Source organism: Garra rufa, chromosome 3 (assembly GCF_049309525.1).
Source record: "Garra rufa chromosome 3, GarRuf1.0, whole genome shotgun sequence".
NCBI lineage: Eukaryota > Metazoa > Chordata > Actinopteri > Cypriniformes > Cyprinidae > Garra > Garra rufa.
In genome coordinates, this window is record NC_133363.1 from 15,942,059 (window position 1) to 15,964,215 (window position 22,157).

General features: G+C 36.2%; 2 protein-coding genes across 2 annotated transcripts; one reads left to right on the forward strand and one right to left on the reverse strand.

The window, feature by feature from the left end:
• The first annotated feature begins 342 nt into the window (after positions 1-342).
• On the forward strand, positions 343-11,265 carry fastkd3 (FAST kinase domains 3). Its single transcript, XM_073835766.1, has 6 exons — positions 343-1,963; positions 2,426-2,514; positions 7,390-7,564; positions 7,674-7,743; positions 7,848-7,962; positions 10,985-11,265. Exons 1-6 carry the CDS (start codon positions 538-540, stop codon positions 11,081-11,083), a joined length of 1,974 nt encoding a protein of 657 aa, XP_073691867.1. The 5' UTR covers positions 343-537; the 3' UTR covers positions 11,084-11,265.
• Positions 11,196-17,452, reverse strand: chmp5b (charged multivesicular body protein 5b). Its single transcript, XM_073835767.1, has 8 exons — positions 17,287-17,452; positions 16,685-16,789; positions 15,794-15,840; positions 13,505-13,598; positions 13,323-13,394; positions 13,110-13,218; positions 12,822-12,937; positions 11,196-11,573 (listed from the first exon to the last, which is right to left on the reverse strand). Exons 1-8 carry the CDS (start codon positions 17,353-17,355, stop codon positions 11,523-11,525), a joined length of 663 nt encoding a protein of 220 aa, XP_073691868.1. The 5' UTR covers positions 17,356-17,452; the 3' UTR covers positions 11,196-11,522.
• Positions 17,453-22,157: the final 4,705 nt, after the last annotated feature.

Sequence of the window (22,157 nt, forward strand, 5' to 3'; positions counted from 1 at the left end):
CAAGTTGACATGCACACAGATGTAGTAGGAGGACTTTTACATGCTTTTTTCAAACCAGGGAAGTGACGTTGACTTGTAGTTTCTGAGACTAGTAGTTCTTGGGTAAAACGTGTTTTTAAAACACTCATGGTGGACTTACAAATGTTCTGATGCAGCGTTTTGTGAGTACATAACCTATTTACACTAGTGTACAAGTTTGGTAAGATTACTTGCACGTTTAGTGGTGCAATTTACGAGATACACCACATGTACCATTCACTCCTGTAACAAGCAATTCGAAAAACTCTAATAATCTCCATAAATGTTTGACTAAGGCAAAAAAAACTTCGGATGGGGTATTTACATGGGCTTCGGAGTGCATAGCAATGAAGTCAATTCTACTCCAAACCATCCCTTTAAGGACAGAGTGAGAAGAAAAGGAAGCATCAATTTGAGTTTGAGAATCATTGATATAAACATGACTTGACCTTAAAACAGAAACATTTCTGATGTTTAACTTGCATGTTCTTTCTTTTGTTGTGACTCTAGATTAAAGAAATGGTAGCACTTTTTGTCATGGCCAGAATGCTGGCACTGAGGCTGCATTTCCGCCATTTGGGTGACCGAATCCTTCCATCACTGAAAGCATGTGCTGGTAGGCATCTGTCTTCTCCCTGTCTCCGAACCCCAATTGTTTGCTTTCCCACATGTTCCAGCCTCAGTTCAAGGGGTGTATGCACCACAAAACAAGACCCAATGTTCCTTGTTGCTGGATCTGTTCGCCCTTACCAGGAGCTCCTCCCCAGTGGAAGTGGTCTGTCTTTGTTGCACCACCTGACTTCTGATGAGGACCACATCTTTATGAAACGACTCACCTCCTGTACTTCATCTCAGCAAGTTTTACGTCTCTTGCAATCTTACCCTCTCCTCTCGGGTGCAGCAGCAGCTTCTATACTTCACAGATTGGCAGATTTTGAGTGTGGTCTTTGGAAACCACAAATACTGCTATCAGATGTGGGCCTTAATAAACTTTGTCAAACACTGGAGCATGACTCAGCCAGATTAGAGGATGAGGTATTGGTTAAAGCTCTCCTAGGCTGTACACGTCTCTACCTTGACCCTCAGAGCCGCCTTGTGCTAAGACTGGTGTTCGAAAGTCAGAAGAGATTGAATTTGGAACGGCTCAGTGTTGAAGTGCTATGTGGGTTATCAAGAGCTTTATTTGCACTGGAAGGCCCTAACAGCAGCATTATAAAACAAGCTATGAGTCAGCTCCAAAATAAAGATACAACTCAGTGGAATACAGCAGAGCTAGTTGCTGCTTACTCTATGCTAGCAACTGGTTTGGGTGAAGATGGATGCTATTTGGAGCTTCTAAATGAAATGAATACTCAGTCACTTCGATTAGTGCAACAAATGGGCCCAGGGGCGATTAGTGAAATTCTAGGTGCTTTATTCAAATTGAGACATGAGCAAGCATTACCACTTGTAATTGCGCTTTGCAAGCAAGCTGTCCATCATGTGCAAAACTTTGCAGATCCAGAACTGACTGTGGTGTTGTCAGCACTTATGCACTATGGACACAGTGACCACTTTCTTGTGGAAGCTCTTGAGCGCCATGTGCCCAAGGTTGCCTTCACTGCTGACGCAGAAACCATAACCAAGGTGATGCAGTTTTTCAGGCAATGGCGCATTCTTTCTCCACCTGTTTTTAACACGGTGGCTGAGAGTTTTGTGTATCGTGCAGAAGAGTACTCGACGTGGCAGGTGTCACAACAGATAGCTACACTGGGAGTTTTGGGATATCTGCCACCTGACGCTGGGAGATTGTTCCGAAAGGTGGAGTCTGTTTTGCACGCCCGGTTTTCACAATTTCAGCCCAGAGCCCTGCTAGACCTACTGTATGCCTGTACCCTTCTACAGAGATACCCACTTAACTTTGTCTCAAAAGTCTTCAGCCCTTACTTCATGCAACAGCTACAGGGTAAGAAACCATTAACTATTTTCTATACAGTACAGTTCAGTTTTCAAAAATATTCATGATTAGTTGATCATTTATTTTAACGTTAATTGATTAATTATCATTACCATTAATATGGAATAATGATATTTGGAGTTCTCCATTTTCATATACATTTGGCCTACTTATACATTGTTTAAATATGCTCAAACATGAATAAATGTTCAGTCCCCTGTATTGTAATAATTAAGTACATTTAAATGTAATTAATTAATTTATTGCTATTAATAGTGTATGGTTTAGATAATTTAGTTTCCATGTGAAACAGTGATTTTACATTTACTTGCATGATTAACATGTTTATGCTGAAATTGGTTAATCGACAACATTCTTTTATTAAAATTATTGAACACTTAATCGTTAACATTCCTATGCAATATTCTTTTAAATAATAATAATAATAAAATTTCCATCTCTCTTTCGAAGGGGAGAACGGCAGTGGAATAGATCATGGAGTTCTTGCACAGCTGACCCAACTTTACATGACTGTAAAGCTTGAGTGTCCATTTTATGATGTGAGTGAAACTGCATTTTTTTTTTTTTCTTTTTTTTTGCAATTTTCTTAAGAATTGGAGTCTGTTACTGATTACAATTTACATCATGTAAATTGTAGTTAGTAATGTAATGTAGGTACCACATTTTAAGTAATAATTCTGACTAGGTAATAATTCTTATTCTGTTCGGGTGCACAGTGCCGGGTAGATTTCTTACAAATTAGTAGAGCTGGGCGGTATGACCAAAAATTTATATCACGGTATTTTTCAAAATTATACGGTATCACGGTATATGACGGTATTTTTTTTTTCATGCATGACTAGGTGTTAACCACATTTCCTAATAAATTAGAGAATAATTACTGCAGTATATTGGCTTACATTGACTGGACTAGTATTAACCCAGGTTTGATTGGTCTCACAAAATGCTGCTGTTCACAAAGAAGTGACAGTGGCACTCAATTGTAATGAGGTGAAGAAATCAGAATTCATGATTTGCAGTCAAAATACACAACACTTTATTGTGCATTCTTCACAAGTTCACATTTACAAGTCTACGCGTTTCTCTTCCAGCAGGAGGCGCTGTCAGAATGGTAGTGTACAAAGTAGCGCAACAAATGATTTTGAAACGTGCAGCGCTCATATTTATTCAATGGATAGCCTTTTGAAGTTTCATCGCAATTCTTGTCTTTCAGTCCCCACATTTTAGACCACCTGAAATCATTATTATGACTTTCATAACCCCCTAATAACACTGCAGTCATCAATGAAAATTAAGAGCTTTATTTAAGACTTTCAAAAACAAACCTTACACAAAATACGTTTCTTTTTTATTTTTTTTCCCACCATGTTCGGGGCACAAGAAAAATATTAAGGGACTAAATTAATATCAGCATATGAAGTATAATCGTCTCTCATTGTCTGAAAGAATGCACATCAGATGCTGAAAGTCAGTTTTTACTTTCACTTTAACGTATTGATCAGTTTCCACGTTGCTTGTGTGATATCCATTGGCTTTAAAACATAAATATTAATAAAAATACAGTATATAGAAAAGACATATCTTTAAAATATTGCGACGTAACACCAACGTAAAGCCATTGTTTTTCTCTCACTGAAAGCTACATCTGTCTGCGCACAATGCGCCGATCTCTGCTCTAGTCATCACTGCAGACAGGGCCGGCCCTGTTCATCTGGGGGCCCTAAGCAGGATAATTTTGGGGCCCTGCCTTGCAAAAGCATGCAAAAAAATCGAGTATTGCCAGTAGCCAGGTTTCCATCCAAAGATTTTTTTTGTGGGAAAAAAAAACAAAAAAAAAAAAAAAAAAAAAAAAAACATGTAAAGCTTCGGAATTTGCGCTTTCGACATAGCTGATGGAAATGCCTTGTCGATTAAATTTCTTATGTGTCAAAACAATCTTTTTTAGTTTAACTTTAGAACATTAATTCTTAATCCATACTTCAAATGTCACAAAAATCTGTTTGGAAACACTTTTTGTAGAGAGGCAAATAAATGTGAGGCAGCGTCCCTGTTCGTGTTGCTAATGTTAAAGCACCGTTTTCCAGTTCAAAAAACGCATAAATCATATTCATTTGATTAAACTGACAAGTTACCTCTCAAACATACATATCTTAATTTAATGTTCCTTTAGTAGGCTACGTTGCAAGTTAAAATGTATTCATTTTGTTCTGAAAATCTTGTTTTATGTGGATATTGGAATGATAAGTACAACATTTTAAATTAACTCGTTTTGGCTTGTTAGTAGCTTCTTATATTTTTGTTCTTGTGTTATGAGTATCGTTCCATTAAATTTAAATGATTTGTCCTAAAATGAGAGGAAATAAAACAGCATGTTTTTCAATATGTTTGACTGTATTTTATTTTGACAATGAAGCCGCGTTGTCGATCCAGTTAGTAGCCTAATGCTTAACTGCGCGCAGGAGGCGCCAGCACGCTCACTTGATTTTTTTCCCCCTTATAAAAGTGGAAGAAACTTACAATAGCCTACTCCTTCGTTTGTGGTCATATAAGAGTAGTAAGACATTATTCCAAACTATTCTAAATATTTATTTTATTTATGCACATTCACATTAAAAACAAACAGTCTGCTTTTGTAAAAAAGAAAACAAAAAGGATGCCGCTTTCTCAAAAGCGCATCAGAAAAAAGAAACTAAATTCTGCATAGGTTGATATAGGCTACTAATTGTTTCACGTTTTTTTTTCGTTTTGTTAATTCATTATTTATTTAGAAAAATATATTTTGCATATCTATTTGTTTCTTTTATATAGCTTTTATAATGTTTTCCTCCATTTGCAGAATCGCTGCAGGTGCGTGACCATGTGAATCCTCACATTCTGTTGTTTATGCTGCTTTTTGCGTGTATAAAATTAATCCATGGAAAACAAATTTAGGTATTTTTTATGGGTCACAGCCGCGTATTAATTAAAATTTCATTTAATTGTACTTTAACATAACCTTGTCGGTTAACGGTTAAAAATGACCGTCGGTTGTCAGGAGAAATAATCGAAATTAACATTCCTATTTAAAAGTTAATCAGAAAAAATGATAGAAATACAACTGCTCCTTTTTATGATTATTGTTGATGATCAAGTAAATAGTCTAACAAAGTAAAAAAAAAAAATACCTCTTGACACTTACATTTAGTATTAGGTTTTGTTTCAAATGGATAAAGAACAGGCTACTAGCCTATATAATTTACGCAATATAGGCGAAATTATGTATGGAAACAGCTCAAGGGCAATTTTTTTTTTTTTTTTTTTTTGCGATACACCAAATCTTATGTCACGGTTTCTTTTTTTTTTTAGGGATGAGGTCATTATGCACACCATTTTATCGGTAAAAGGCCGGTTGGACAGCAAATTTCGCAGGTTTATTTTACGCATATTCTCTTTGTCGATTAACAAAAAAGTTCGAAAACTGGATGGAAACTTGGTTAGTGACAGCCACGCGCTTTGCAACGTAATGACTTGGATCACTAGTGGGGGCCCCCTAGTGGCGGCGGGGCCCTAAGCAGCCGCTTAGTTCGCCTATAGGGAGGGCCGGCTCTGCAGACACACCCCCTCTTGAAATTTCGGCATTACAAGTTTTGCAAATCGCTAACCCTGGGTCTTTCTCAGATATACTGAAATACTCAGATGTGTTGCTTCAGACAAGCACGTGCAAGCTGCGGTTTCTGTTTGCGTCAACATAGGTGTTCCCAGCGCTTTGTACGCACACACTCACCGGTATTGGGGTATATGAAAAATGAATATCATAAAAAAAAAAAACACCGGTATTCGGTATGAAAAGGTATACCGCCCAGCCCTACAAATTAGAGTCTGTTACTGATTACAGTTTACATGATGTAAATTGTACTTAGTAATGTAATCTAGGTACCACATTTTAGATGATTCTGATTACTTTTCAGATTACTTTTTTATCCAGTGTTTTGAATTTAGAATGAAACATACTATTCAACATTGATGTAGAAACAGACATTTTAAATTACACCAGGGTTTCCCTGGTCTTACTGTAAAAACTGTAGTAGTTAATATTTAATTAAATCATGAAAATGTAAAATATATATGAAAATGTAAAATAAAATGTATAAATTAAAAAATATTTTGGCACTTGAAATAGAAATATTTTATTTGTTTACCTCCATGTTACTGGGACCATTCCATCAGAAAACTGTAAACATGCAAATGTGTTGTTAAATTATTGAGATATTAACTTCCTCAGAGATATTTCAATTAAGTATTTTGTCAAAGAGGTTTGGTTGGCAAAAAATGTTTGGGAATCCCTTAATTGCATGAACCAACATTAGATATATGAAAATATGAAACAGCAATGAGATTACACACTTCCAGATTTATATATTATTTATATATTATATGTTTAGACTTCCCGAATCAGTGGTTACTGGTGTTTCACAGAAATAACTGTGAAACTTTGAATTGTTTGTTTCATACATGGTATAATTGCTTGAGGGGTGCCTTTTTCCCCCATTTTTTTTAAATGACATTTACATGGCCATGCTATATTGTAAATATGGTCAAAGCTAAATGATGTGACAGAATTTTTAGAAAGAAAATATAAAAGAGAAAAAACAATTAGGGAGAATCAGTAAATTGTGAACAATTTCATCAAGTACTTATATTTTGGAACCCAATTACATAATCCAGCTTACATGTAATCAGATACTACCCAGCACTGTGCACACATGCAAGGCGAATGTTGATACAGAAGAGGTAACAGGGTTCCCAAGGGTCATGGAATTTTTAAAAATGTCTATTCCAGACATTGAAAGTCAGGGAATTTTATATATTTGTTCGTCCAATATTTTTGTTTGTTGCTTTAAATTTTAGTTTGTGCCATTAGTCAGTGCCATTTTATTCCCTTCCCACTCATCAACTGGCAATCATTTAAGTCAAATCCAGTCACCAGGCTATTTCTGTTAACTAAGGCAAACATGCCAGGAAAATGTAAATTTCAAGATGTTTGGCTGCAAAATGACCACTTCAATAGTGTATGTATGTATGTGTGTTTTGTACTAAAATGTAAATAAAGCTTGCAAATGGATGGATCTGTTCATTATAGGTAATGGAAATTCAGCTTTTTAGTCAGTGAAAGTCAGGGAATTTTACATTTGGTTAACAGTGGGAACCCTGAGGTAACTAGGTGGTACTAAACTAGGTGTGTTCATCCACGCTGATCTGCGGTTGAAAAGCTGCATGGACTCAGCTGTGCACGAGAAAATGAAGTATACCCTGCCTTTTTGGCTCCCAAAAAAGAATAAAATGTAAAAGAAGTGTTATATATGAATTATATACTAATGTTGCTTATTTATTCATAACTGCAATGCTTATTTACATTTTCCTACACTTGAATGAAGGGACCACGACTTTCGCCAAAGTTTCGAGTAAAGTCATTTTTGGCTTCTGGACAGTCTTTGGAGACTCCGGTGGAACCTCATTTCTACAATGCTGTGAAGTCTGCCCTAGTGGAGTTGCTGGGAGCTCAATCTTACTTTGCTTCCAGAGTACTTACACCATATTGCTATACGATAGGTACATATAATGCATCCACTCTGGTCCTAAAATTATATAGCTATCAACTTCTTACACTAACACATGTAAACCTTCAGATTTTAATATCTCTGTGTTTGTATATTTGCAGACATTGAGATAAAATTAGATGAAGAAGGGTATGTCTTGCCTGCTTCTCATACAGATGACGTCCATAAAAGGTAAGGCATGTTCCGCTGTTTGCAAACAAAGTAGGCACTGATTATTAGTTGTCTGTGAGAATACATGCATATTGTGATCTTAACATTAATTTGTGTATTATCAGAATTGCTGTCTGTATTGATGGGTCTAAGCGCTTTGCAGCAAATGCAGAGAAACTGCTAGGCAGGGAAGCCATCAAGCAGCGTCACCTGAGGATTCTGGGATATGAAGTTGTTCAGGTAAAACAAACTTAATTTCTTTTGCCTTTTTATTAACAGACTGTATGCGCTTCTAATTTTTTCTTCTTCTATGCATTTCTAAGTATATTTGAATGTTTCATAGATTAGGCTAAAATGTTAATTCAAAGGAATAGTTCCCCCCAAAATAAAATGTGTAAATTATCCCAATGTCGTTTTAAACAAATCTTTTTTTTTTTTTGGTTCCACAATAGAAAGAAAATTAGAGTTGTGGTCACAACCTTACATACATCTTGCAGAATCTACCAAACAAATTTTAACAAAATAGAAGGGTTCATAAAAGTTTCATTTCTTTATTTATTTGTACCATTTTCTGGTTGTATCGCATCTTTGCATATTTAAACTTTCCATCTTTTCACATTTAAGAAAACTGAGGGGCTTGTACACAATTATTACAAAAGGTGAAAACATTCATGGATGCTCAAGGAAACAGACAAAATGCATTAAGAGTGTCAATTTTTTCTTCAGAAAGTACACATGGTATTTATGTTTCCCAGAAGACAGAATAAACACAAATTAGCCCATCATCACCTTCCCTGAGCATCAGTTGTCCTCCCTCTGTGTGAAAATACTGTTAGTCACTGTTAAATAGGGTTCAAATATGCAGAAGAAACCAAAGAATTTTTAGGATCCCCATTATTTTGTTAAATTAACATTCAAGGTGTAACTTAATATGCCCCTATTATGGTTTATGAAAGGTTCATATTTTGGTTTTAGGACTCCCCAACAACAGGTTGGCATGCATGCAAGATCAAAAAACGCTTTCTTGTCTTAAATATGCAATATTTTTACCTTATTTGCTCAACGACTCCCAAATGAATCGTTGAGCGAATCATTTTTACAAACCCTTCCATTGCGTGATGCTAATCTGCGGTGATTGGTCCCATAAACCAGTCTACTGCGTACATTGCATGCCGGAAACAGAACGCCCATCATCGTTACATTAAACACCCAAACAGCCATGGTATATGCATTAGCCCAATGCAGAAACATATTGATAAAGCACTGCAGTTTGTACACCAACGTATTGCTCTATTCTTTATCATAACTCCAAATAATAACAACAACAAACATTCACTATTCATCGACACATTTCTATTGCGAGCGAACAGATGTTGCTGTTAGCCGGTTAGCCAGAGGACCTACAAGCTGCACAGCGCGAACACGACTCGCACAACTAAATTTGTATTTTGCATGCTACAGAGTACATGAGAGCAACAATTTGGATTACTCCCATGAAATAAAAATTTCCTTAGAATTTCTCACCCCCATGTCATCCCATGTATTTCTTTTTTAGTTGCAAAGAAATTAAGTTTTTTGAGGAAAACATTCAAGTTTTTTACTCCATATACTGGACTTCAATGGTGCTCAACAGATTAAAAATGCAGCATCAAAGAGCTCTAAACGATCCTAGTCGAGGAATAAGGGTCTTATCTGGCAAAACGATCAGTTATTTCTATATAATATTTTCATACTTTTTAACCACAAATGTTCGTCTCGTCTAGCTCTGCAATGCACATGCATACTCTGTGCACTCCGGATCAAGACAGTTAGGGTATGTTTAAAAACTCTCATCTCAGTTTCTCCAACTTCAAAATCGTCTTACATCTCCATTTTACCTTTTTTGTAAAGAGTGTTTGACCTTCCTTGCTCGTTAACTTTGTAAACACTGGGTCGGTACTTCTGCTGCGATGTAGGATGATTTTGAACTTGAAGGAGAAAATGAGAATATAATTTTTCGACATATCCCAATTGTACCCTCACAGTGCAGAGCACAGCGTCTTCTCGACATGATGCTATCCACAGAAATCCGCTGCAGCGTTTGAGGTAGGGGGGGGGGTTCAAGTTTTCCCAGGTCTGCACACGCAACAAGGGTGCATGTAATATACTAATGTTTCACGTTGACGTCAACGTGAAACCGCTTAAGATTTGTTTTAAAAACGACTTGTTTATATGACTGTAAATCGACTTCTTTTGAAAGGCAATAACTTTATACACAGAGTACTTTCGGATTTAAAACTTTGCAGGATGTTTTCATTCACTTAGAGCTGTGTTAAACACTGCATGAAAGGTCATTTTCAGAAATCCATAATAGGGGCACTTTAAAGGAGAAGTTAACTTCCAGAACAAAAATGTACAGATAATGTACTCATCCCGTTGTCATCCAAGATGCTTTTCTTTCTTCAGTCGTAAAGAAATTGTTTTTTTGTTTTTTTTGAGGAAAACATTTTGTAAATCATCTCCATGAGTTTGAACATCCAAAATGCTGCTCAAATGCAGCCTCAAAGGGGCTTGTTGAAAAACTCCCATCTCATTCTCTCCTCCAACGTTAAAATCATCCTACATCGCTGCAGAAGTACTGACCAAGTGTTTACAAAGTGAACATGCACAGAAGGTCAAACGCCCTATACCAAAAAAGGTAAAACAGTGATGTAGGACAGGAGAAAATGACATGGGAGTTTTTCAACATACCATAACTGTATTGAGCCGGAGTACTCATGCACATCGCAGAGCTAGACAAGACAAGCATTTGAGGTTAAAAGGTATGTAAATTTTTCTTTTTATTTAGAAAATGACCAATGGTTTCACTAGATAAGACCCTTATTCCTTGGCTCTGATCGTTAGAGCCCTTTGAAGCTGCATTGAAACTGCATTTTGGACATTCAAACTCATGGGCACCATAGAAGTCCACTATATGGAGGTAATTCCTAAAATGTTTTCCTCAAAACAATTTATTTACAACTAAAGAAAGAAAGGCATGAACTTCTTGGATGACAACAGTGTGAGTACATTATCTGTAGATTTTTTGTTCTGGAAGTGAACAAACTTCATTTGAACAAATTTCATTTTACGTAATAAGGGTGACATTGAAATTGTTTTAGGGTTAACTATTCCTTTAAACCTCAGTCTTGTATTCATTACAAGGCTTCAAACTTACAGCCAATTAAGCAAATTCCAAACTAGTGTATGCTCCACAATGGCCTTAGTTTTACTCTGTCTCTAGATTTCATACTATGAATTTGAGAAACTGGAGGATAAAAAAGAAGTTGTGGAATACCTGCACAAGAAGATCTTTCCTCACAGCTATAGACTCAGCTGGTGATATCTGGATCACCAAATTGATATACAATCCACCTACAAATCAGTATTTTGTAGGTATACAAAAATGTGTGTACTGTTTTGTATTTTTTTGTTTTTGTTTGTTTAAATCTGGATTCTTGTGATATTGTATGTAAATAATGTTTATTTATGCTTTCAATAAAGTGTATTGCAGTACAAAGTGAACCACCTACCGGTGTATATCATTCAGAAAAATAAATCATATCTACACAAAAACAAACCAACCAACCCAATGATTAATGTTGAAAGTTATCATGGATACATTTCTTATGAAGCAAAAGATTATAATCTGAAGTAGATCAAGATTGAGATTAAAAAAGATGAAATCTTGACATCTTGAAGGTCTGTCCCATTGTTTACATCTGTAGATACTTGTCCAAATCCTTTGAGGGTTCAGGATGTAGCATTGTCATTTTGTTACATTATGTAGCTGGAATCTGAGGAAGGCCAAACTCGTCCACCAGTACTCCATCCTGTGTGCAAAAAAGCAGAATTATCCTATCAGTTTGCAAAAATCATTTTCTATAACAGTGGATGTTGTTCACATTTCTCGAGAAAGCAAATAACATGCAACAAAAAGTGCAGTATTCAGAATAATATAAATATAAATTATTATTATTATTATTTATTTATTATTTTATTTTTTATCTAATCTTAATAATCAGTATGTGGTCTCTTTTATCCAATTTTATGTTTAAAGTGACACTTTTTGTCATTCTAATCAAATTATTAATTATGAAAGTGACTAAGTGTATTTGTCAATTGTATGCCATTTGTTTATTGACATAAAAGGTCCAGCACATTGTATTGTGGGATGCAGTGATCAAATAAGAAGTTAATAATAAAATGGCATGTGGCAAGTCTACTGAACTTATCACTGTAGGCTTAATTCTCAGATTTATTTTCAATTTTTTTTTGTCCCATCCATAGCTTTTTACAGAGCACTCACACAAATACGCATGCAAGTATTTGAAAGCAGCGGCCAATATTAGCGAATAACAAATTGTTCAGGTACTCGGTACTAACAGTACTGCAGAAAGGCTGGTATTGTTATATTTTTAAAATGTAAGCATCGACATGACACCGAAGTACCAGTACTTTTGATAACACTACTAGAACTGATATGTTGTATGGCAGCGTTTCCCAACGTCAGTCCTCGCAATTGTTCTATTCGACCGTGAAGTGCCCTGCCCTGCAATTAAAATTGTATTTATTTACAGAGGTATATGATGTCACATTTTACACTTCTCTTGTAAGTTTCGTCTGAGTGTAAAGATGCTACAGGCACCGGCAAATCCATGAATGAACGTTTCAAACTGAAGTAAACTTCAACAGATTTCCCCTGCTCAGGGAGTAGGGAGCAGGGAGCAGGAAGCAATGAACACTGTGAAGAGATCATGTCAATCGGAACACAGTTCATGCATGTAGCTCTCTTCTAACCAGCTGGTTATCTGAATCAGGTGTGTTAACGAAGAGAGACATGCAAAATATGCAGAGCGGGGGGATGCGAGGACTGGAGTTGGGAAACGCTGTTGTATGTGAATGCATATTTGTTTGCTTTTTCGTGATTGACGTTAATTACCTAATACAAGTTTTTTTGGAATGTAAGTCATAGTAACTTTTCAGATAATAAAAAGGTTACATTTTTTAGGAAAATATAGTAAATAAATAAATAAAAATGTTTTAGGGTTTATTTGTTTTTTGTTAATGGGTGTGTTTACCCGGTTTGTTGTTCTGTCCCCTGGCACTCCTTCGGGGATAGCTGGAGCAGAAGAAGCCTCGTCCAGATAGGAATTGTCATCATCCAAAAGGAGTTCATCACCAAGCGCATCCAGCTCTTATGGTGCAAACAAATAATCGTGCATGTAAAACCAATATGATTGTTTTTAATAGCGAACAAAGTAATCATAAACAATACATCTATTAGTAATAGACCAAAAATAATTAATCAAAAATAAAATTGCTAAAAGCAGAGAAAAAAAACTAAGTATCTCAACACCCGTTCTAACCTGCTTCCAGGTCATCTTCATCAATGTCGGGGGTCCCATAGCTGCGGCTAAGCGCTTCTTGCACTTCATTGGCATCTTCCATCATGTCCTCCAACTGGTCTTGCAGATCCTGCAGCATGAACAGCAAAACATTTTCGAATACACACAATTTTTTTTTAATCAGTTTAGACAATTAGTAGTTTACACTACGTAAAAAGATGAAAGAAATCTTACCTCAATCTGATCAATTTTAACATTCTTGTATGCTTTTTTCATTTCTTTGGCGCCTATTTTCATTGCGTCCACCTATGTTAAAAACATTAACATGCACACACAAATCAAGTATGCTTGCTGCATATTTCTGCAATTAGAATAAATCACATTTTTCAGTATTTTTGTTATGACTGCATTCTTACAGTGGTCTTGGTGTCTTTTAGCGTCTGGATGGTGTAGTTTGCTTGTTCCATGTTAAATGACTGCTGCATCAACTGATCTCTCTGCCCTTCATACCTGGAGATACAAAAATATGCATCAACGTCCTGTATTAGAGCTTTGTGTGAAGCACACTTACATTTTCATTTGTTTGATTGGATTTTCCGTGTATACTTTGAGGACTTCTTTTGGGTCATATTTATGAAGAAATATAGAAATTACAGCACTGTATATTTAATACAGCAATTTGCATTTGGATCATAATGCTGGAACCATAAGTATTTCAGTAAATAAAAAAAGGAGAAATCCTCCTAGGCCATATGTTTTGCATGAAACGCACAACTTCCTTAGACACTCGTGACAATAACGTAAAAGTTTTTAACTTAGTGTTGTGGCGATGTAATTTGTAAATTAAATGGCCACCCAATGCTAGAAAACAAGAATTAAAATTCCACCAATAAGAGGCGTTACAATTGAAAACCCACTATAACTCCACAACCACATGATCCATTAAGTTAAAACTGGTATGCATCTTCAGGAGCACAAGTGTGAATAAATTTATTTTGCCAGCACTGACCCTAGCTTCTGTTTGCAAAATTTGATGAAGTTTGAACCAACCCAGGAAGAGTTAGAAAAGATAGATTAAAAAAATGTCAAATGGTAGATAAATTGTATAATTTAAAGGGCCTAATTTAAGGATTCAGAAGAAAAAAAAGTTTAGGGTCTCAACAATTTACTCTGATGCCTATACACTTTTAGGACAAAAGAATATAAGCAATATAACACAATGAGTTTTTAGAAATAAAAAAAAAAACAAAAAAACAATCCTTATGGGAACAACAGGGCACTTTCAGTGCTTGGGCCCTAAATATGCCAGAAAGTACTGAACATGATAGCAACAAAGCATGGTTGTCTATAAACATGCACAACCATGCTAGTAACACTTAGCTAACAATAAAGAATTTTAGTAATACCAAGCTAATTGATAACAAAAAATGCTATTAACACCTAGGAAAGTGTAATTTAATGATAGATACATGCTAAAACTTGCTAGTAACAGGGCTCGCAAAATCGCTAGCCCGACGTCCCGGGGCTATTGTGTTTTCCAGTCGGGCTACCAAAATGTATCACCGGCCTGTCCGACGGGCTATCTTAAAGTAGAGGGCTCCGAAGGTCCTTAAAAACTCCTCAATTTAGTTGTATCAAATTTAAGACCATAAAAAGTTAAATGGTATATGGTATAAGTCTTAATTGTAATTTTAAGAGGTCTTACAGTTGGGAAAGGAAACAAGAATTGCGTTAGGGCTGGATTAAACTTCAAAAGGCAATGATGTCACTGAATAAATATGCACGTTTTAAAGTCAAAACGCGGCACGGATGTCTTTATATGAATGTATCAAAAGGGAACCGACTGTCCTCAGAATAGTGTAATTGGCATTTTTATTTCATCTTGCCTATAATACCTGATAAAACAGTGTTAATGAGCACGTTGCTGCTTTGTGTACAGCCTTTACTAGGGAAACCGCAGCGCATTTCCAAAACATTTTTCAGCTGTTTATGGTCAGATTATTGCAAATACCAACCCATGTTGAGTTGTAAATGTGAAAGAAGTTAGTGTGCCTTATAAAAATCTAAACAATTAAGACAGTAATATTTATGTTTTAAATAAATATAATAAATGATACACTTAATTTATCACTTTTAATGGTATAAAGGCTGAAATGGCATTGTATAAGATTTTTTGTGAAAACCTGTATCTGAACTGTAAATCATTTCATTTTACGGCTTAATGTTACTGTACATTGTCCAACCCCACTCATAGTGTGTTCATTTTACTTTTGCAGCAAAAAAAAAAGTCATAAATTGCCGATACCATGTAAATAGTGGAATACAATTCCGTCCTTGATATTTGTTGATATTTCTGTATTGAAAATATTTTTATTGACATTTGGAGTCCTATCTGGTTTTCTATATTTAAAACAAATTTTCTTTTTTACTTGGGCTAGTTAAATTAATTTGTGGGCTACCAAAATCTGAAGAGCTCCAATCTAGCAAAATATAATGGAATTCCCCTGGCAGAACAGTGAATTTTTATATTTTTGCCATGAAACCGGAAGTTTTGTTGAATGGCTAGGGATGCTGAAAACAAACCAGCACCCCCAGAACGCACAAAAGTGAAAAGGGCCCAATCATTACTGCTTGTAGCTTTAATTTACGGTTCACATTTTATGCATAAACATGATATTAGAAAAACTACAAATAAGGTAACTTACATTCTCTTCTGTTTGAGGACTCTCATGGCTTTCTGTTTCACCATGTTCTAGAATAGAAGCAGAAAAAAAATGGACCACATATTTTTTCCAATGTCCTGTTTGCATTGTCAGATCTTAATACACTTTGTGACACTGTGCGTTGCACTCTGTCAAATGGCAAATATATTGCTGAATGTTGCATGATTGTTTTTTTTACACTAAAGAAAAAGATAACCAAATCTTAAAAAAAAGAAAATTAAAGAAACTTTATTTCTATTTAGCAACCAAAAATAAAGGCAAAATCAAGTGACAGAAAACTGAGAGTGTCTTCTGAACCTATACAAGAGTTTTGTCTGAATGACACACACACAAAAAAAATATTCCTACATCTCATTCACATTTGAAGATATTTTAACCTAGCATTTAAGAGTGTCACACCAGGTTTAATGTCAACAATGCCAAACACCATTGTTTCTTTCTATCAGCTGTGACACATCAGATTTGAATGTAAAGTATAAATGTGATTCGAGAGCTATAGCAGAGGAAAATATTTTCAACATATACCATCTCAAATATCTGTTTTCGTCTCTTACACATAGCCCATATAGTTACAAAAGGATCATATGGATTCAAAACACATGATCCATAGCACACAAGTTTAATAGACTACTTATAAGGTTAGTTTTTCTTTTCAAATTGAAGCTTGCAGTATAAAAATTGCAGTATAAATAACCATCCATTTACACTGAATGGAAAAAAAAATTCAGTTCAGGCATTCTGCCTAACATCATTTTTGTTTTTCATGGAATGATGAAAATAAGTAAAAGTAATTAAACAGAATTTATTGTGATTCCTTAAATGTTAATACAGAACACATAATTCCACCCAAGTAAAGTATGAGACAAATGTTACCTTTGATGGGCCATCCCTCATTTTCTTCATTTGATCTTTGTATTTCATCAGTTCGGCATCAAGTCTGGCTATCTTCTTATCTGTAGACTCTGCTCGTGAGTCGACCTGAATTTCAGCAAGGCAAAGAACCAGATTTAATAAGATACAACATACATTCACATACATAATTAATTTATTAAATGAGAAGCCATAATGGTAAATGCGGAAAACATGACACCTAGTGACAAGTCACTAACCTCTAAAGAAACCAGCAGGACTGGTTCAATTTCACACAACCTCAACACACGCTTTTTGTCAAACATAACTTTCAGAACAAATTTTGTGTGTATTCAGAAACACCAATCATGTCACTTCTTTAACATTAGCAAACAAAAGAAACGTATAATGTGATGTTTATTTACATGGACAGAGTCTGTTTTACTACATGACACAGCAAAACATATTTCATCCCCTCATGATAAATAACATGAAATCTTTAGGCTGATAATATGAAGAAACATAATTCAGATAAAGATTTAAGCAACACTGAGGCCATTTCAGCTTTCAGGACAAAGTTCTTTTGTTTCAAATTTTCCAAAGTTATATAGAACAAAAATACATACAGTCGATATACAGTCCGTCAGGTTTGGTGGCGGTCCTTTTGGTGTTCCTCGTCCAAAGATACGATTCATGTCGACACTACTGTAAATAAACAGGTTAAATAAAAAATAAAAGGAGAAAACAGTATCTCAACCTCCGCCCGACAACAAACACAGCCTAGTAAAAGAACCCGGAAGTAATGACGTCATGACGTCCAAGGGGTATCCCCATAGGCCGAGGCTGAACACCCAAAGCTGAAAAAGGCAGGAAGGCAAGCAACGTGTTACGTCCTGGTACTGATGCCGCATTTAAAACACAGCGTCATGCAGCTTAGAAAACCTTTATGGATCTTTTGTTTTTGAATCAGTGGTTTGGAGCGCGTATCATATCACGTGATTTCAGCACACGAGTGTTCGTTACGTCATTACTATTTTGAAACGTTTTGAAACTCCGATGGTTGACACTAGGCGGCGTTGATCTCAAATGCCTCGTTTCCACTGAGCGGTACGGTACGGTACGGAACGGAACGGTACGCATTTATTTGCGTTTCCACTATCAAAAGTTGTGAATGGTACCAAAATGCCGAACTGTACCGTACCACTTTTTGGGTACCCTTCCGTTGTGGTACCTAGCACAGTGGAACGGTACTAAAGGGTGGAGCTAGACTCACTGCAGAGCGTTGATTGGTTGACAGAGAATCGTCACTTGCGCGTGCTACAGAACGACAACGCAACACAAGAGGCGCCATTTTTAAAACACACACAACACCTTGCAAAACAATGCCACCGCGAAACATAACTCGCGAATGTCCTCCATTGATGTTTGCGGTCTTAGCTTTCTTCTTTGCGCGAGAATGACGTCAAGCTACTTTCCGTCATACACCACGTCTATCAAGTGACGTTATCACTACTTTCCGGCATACACCACGCCTATCAAGTAAGGGTACTGTCGGCAGTGGAAACGCTAGCCAATTCATGGTTTTCCGACCCGACCCGTACCGTACTGTACCGTACTGTACCGTACCACTCAGTGGAAACGAGGCAAAAGTGAACCCAAGTGAACCCCTAAATAGTGTCTACTATGATTACAACTGATCTCGGGTCAGTTTTATTGTGTTATTACGTTAATAAAACTTTTGCATTTTTTAAAACGGAGTCCGTTACTTTTCAGCAGTAAACAGAACTGTCGATGCGTATTGCGAAAGAACATGTGCATTTCCTTCCAGAACCAGTTTGAAATAAATATATATCTATCCATCCATCTATTTAATACATTTTCCCTAGCGCTTGTCCTATTTATAGGGTCATGGGGAGGCTTGAGCCTTTCCTGGGTCATAGGCAGGAAAACCCCCCTGGACATGGCCAGTCCATCACACACATTTATTATTCGCACTCACTTACATTCTCTAGTTCACTTGTCCTGTATGTATTTCGATCGTGGGAGTAACCCAGAGAAAACCAACATCAACACAGAACATACAGACTCCACATAGAGAGGTCTCCTGCAGCAGTTGGGACTCCAATACTGCACATACAGTACCTCATTATACTACTGATGATGTTTTTTATTATTATTGCTTTAGAATTTTTAATTTTATTTTTTTCTCAAATTTTTATTTTTGTTTGTTTTCCTAAGTAAATTTAGTAAATTTTGATGGGTTTTTGTTATATAAAGAAATATGGTGGAAATGCTGTTTTTGTCATTCATTCTTTGTGCTCTAATACAGTCAGTAAAATGAAAAGATGTTATGCTTATCCATTAATGAAATACTTTCAAACTAATTACTAAATCTTTCAAACTTCAAAGATAAAATTTCATTGATTATGTAATACTCCCCGTTTTTAGTGTTTTTTTTAAATGAGTGTTTTATGAATGAAGTGTATGTTTTTTTGAATGAGAATTTTTCCCAGTGTTGTGGTGAAAAAAAGCTTATTTTGAGACCTATATGAAGTGTTTTGTTAGTCTGAGTGAGTTTTGGAGGTGAGATCAACTGTTTGACCCAAAAAAAAAAAAATTGCAGTTTGGTAATGCTGTCTGTATGAACAGTTTTGAAAATGTGGCATTGTGTTGTGAGTTTATGTTTGCTTTTTTAATTTCGTTGTGTTGTGAGCTTATGTTTGCTTTTCTAATTTTGTTGTGTTGTGAGTTTATGTTTGCTTTTTTAATTTCGTTGTGTTGTGAGCTTATGTTTGCTTTTCTAATTTTGTTGTGTTGTGAGCTTATGTTTGCTTTTTTAATTTTATTTTGTTGTGCACTTTACTGGGCCACCATACAGGAGCCTTTGCCATGCTGCTGGAGAATCAGGATTTAAAGTTTTTTTTTCTGCATGTTTTCCACAACATCATGCCACATGTGGACCTCCTCTATGCTAAACACCAGAAGAAGGACATAGATTAAGTCCACATCGGGGGAGCATCCACCAGTTCCAGCAGGACATACAGAAGATCAGGTAGCAGCTGTATTCCTTGTTTTGCATTTATTATTATTATTATTATTATTCATATGCTTTCGTATTCCTTTACAGAAATTATCTCCATTCCCTGGTTGACCAAAGCAGTGAAGGTGGTTCTCAACCAAAGAGGCGGCAGTCATTCAGTCCAACAAGCAGTTTGCATTGTTTATTTACCTTCTATGGGTACTTGTAAATGGCCTCTCATGTCTGATTTTATAGAAAAAATCTGCTTATGTATTGTAACAAAGAGTAGATCCTTAACATAACAAGAAATATTTAAATGATATAAATTTAACACAGATTATGTTTCTAAATGAAACATGGCTAGAAGACAGCTGCAGTGCAACAGTCCTCAATGAAACAGCCCCTTCTAACTTTACTTTCATGAGTGTCTGCAGAGCTGTTAGGAGAGGTGGAGGTGTAGCTGCTCTATTTAAAGATGTCTATTAATGCAAGCAAGTGTCATTTGGTCAGTTCTTGTCTTTTGAATATCTAGGGATTGTGCTGAAAGGTGCTCCACGCATTCTATTTATCATTATTTACAGGCCCCCAAAATACTCTCCAGCCTTTGTTGAGGAGTTGACAGAACTACTATCAATGATTTGTTCAGAGTTTGACTGTTTTGCTATTGCAGGGGATTTTAATGTTCTCATAGAAAATGCAGAAATCAAAACTACAAAATAAATTATAACGGTTTAATAAAGACATTAAACTATATGTAACAACTGAATTGACGCTTCTAAAAGCAACGCACTTTAATGGAAGACTATGCACGCAGATAGGCTATCCATGCCCATACACAGACGCGCACGTCGTGCAGCCTTTTGCGCAGAAGTACTTGGTTACACAAGTTTGTATAGGTAATTATGTTGTAAATGCAATTGTCAAGCAGTTTGTGATGCATTTTGGAAACAGGAGATGAGTGCCTGGTCTAATGCGCCACCTGGCCCGTTCTCGAAGACTTACTTTTAGTCATTATTTGGGTAGCACACATATTCTGAAAATGCCTTCAGCCGAATTCAAATTAGCCATTTTAATCTAGATTAATCTAGATTAATTCCAAGATTTAATCTAGATTAATCTAGATCAGGGGTTTTCAAACCTGTCCTGGAGCCTCCCCTGCCCTGCACATTTTGCTTGTCTCTCTCATCTAATACACCTGATTCAAATCATCAGCTCATTAGTAGAGACTGCAAGATCTGAATTGGGTGTGCCTAATAAGGGAGACATACAAAATGTGCAGGGCAGGGGAGGCTCCAGGACAGGTTTGAGAACCCCTGATCTAGATTAAAAAAATTAATCTATGCCCACCCCTAGTCTAAACATTTCATCCACTGTTATTAAGGATGTAGCACTATCTGATCACTTCTGTATTTTCTTTGATATATTGATCTCTGCTACCACTGAATCTAGATATGTCTCTGTCAGAAAGAGATGCATTAACGATAACACTAGTGTGCTATTTATGAAGGCTATCTTCAGTGCCAAGCATTTCTGCAGACTCTGTTGCTTTTCTCCTGGAGTCCTTTAACTCAAAAGTTAAGAATGTCATTGATGACATTGCACCTGTGAAAGTCAGAAAGACGACTGGCAGACAGAAATCACCGTGGAGAAAATCAACAGCAGTACAGAGTATGAAAAGACAATGCAGAAAAGCTGAGCGGATGTGGCGGAAGACGAAACTTGAAATTCACTATAGCATCTATAAAGACAGCCTTCATGCTTTCAATGCTGAACTAGGTAAAGCTAGACAAACGTTCTTCTCAAACCTTATAAACAGCAACTTAAACAACACTCGCACTCTTTTTGCTCCCGTTGAGAGACTAACAAACCCCCCTAGTCAGATCCCTTGCGAAATGCTCTCCGACAGCAAATGCAATGAGTTTGCTTCCTTCTTTTCTAAAAAGATCAATAATTTCAGAAAGACGATTAGCACACCCTCAAGTTATGCAATGGTCAGACAGATTCGACTGCAATTTCAAAAAGAAGTCACTATGTCTGCTTTTGAAGCAATCGATAGCAACATTTTGGAAGAAATAGTACAGCACCTCAAATCGTCAACCTGCCACCTTGACACACTTCCCACATATTTTTTCAAAAGTGTGCTTAACTGTTTAGAAGCAGATCTCTTTGAAGTGGTGAACACCTCACTTCTTTCTGGGACTTTTCCAAACTCCGTGAAAACTGCAGCTGTTAAGCCTCTTCTGAAAGAGCAATCTTGATAACACCATATTAAGCAACTATAGACCAATATCAAATCTTCCTTTTATAGGCAAGATTATTGAAAAGGTTGTTTTTAATCAGCTCAACCATTACATAATTTCAAATGGATACCTGGACCATTTCCAATCTGGTTTCAGACCACATCATAGCACAGAGACAGTGCTCATAAAGATAATAAATGATATTCGCCTAAATTCTGATTCTGGCAAAATATCAGTG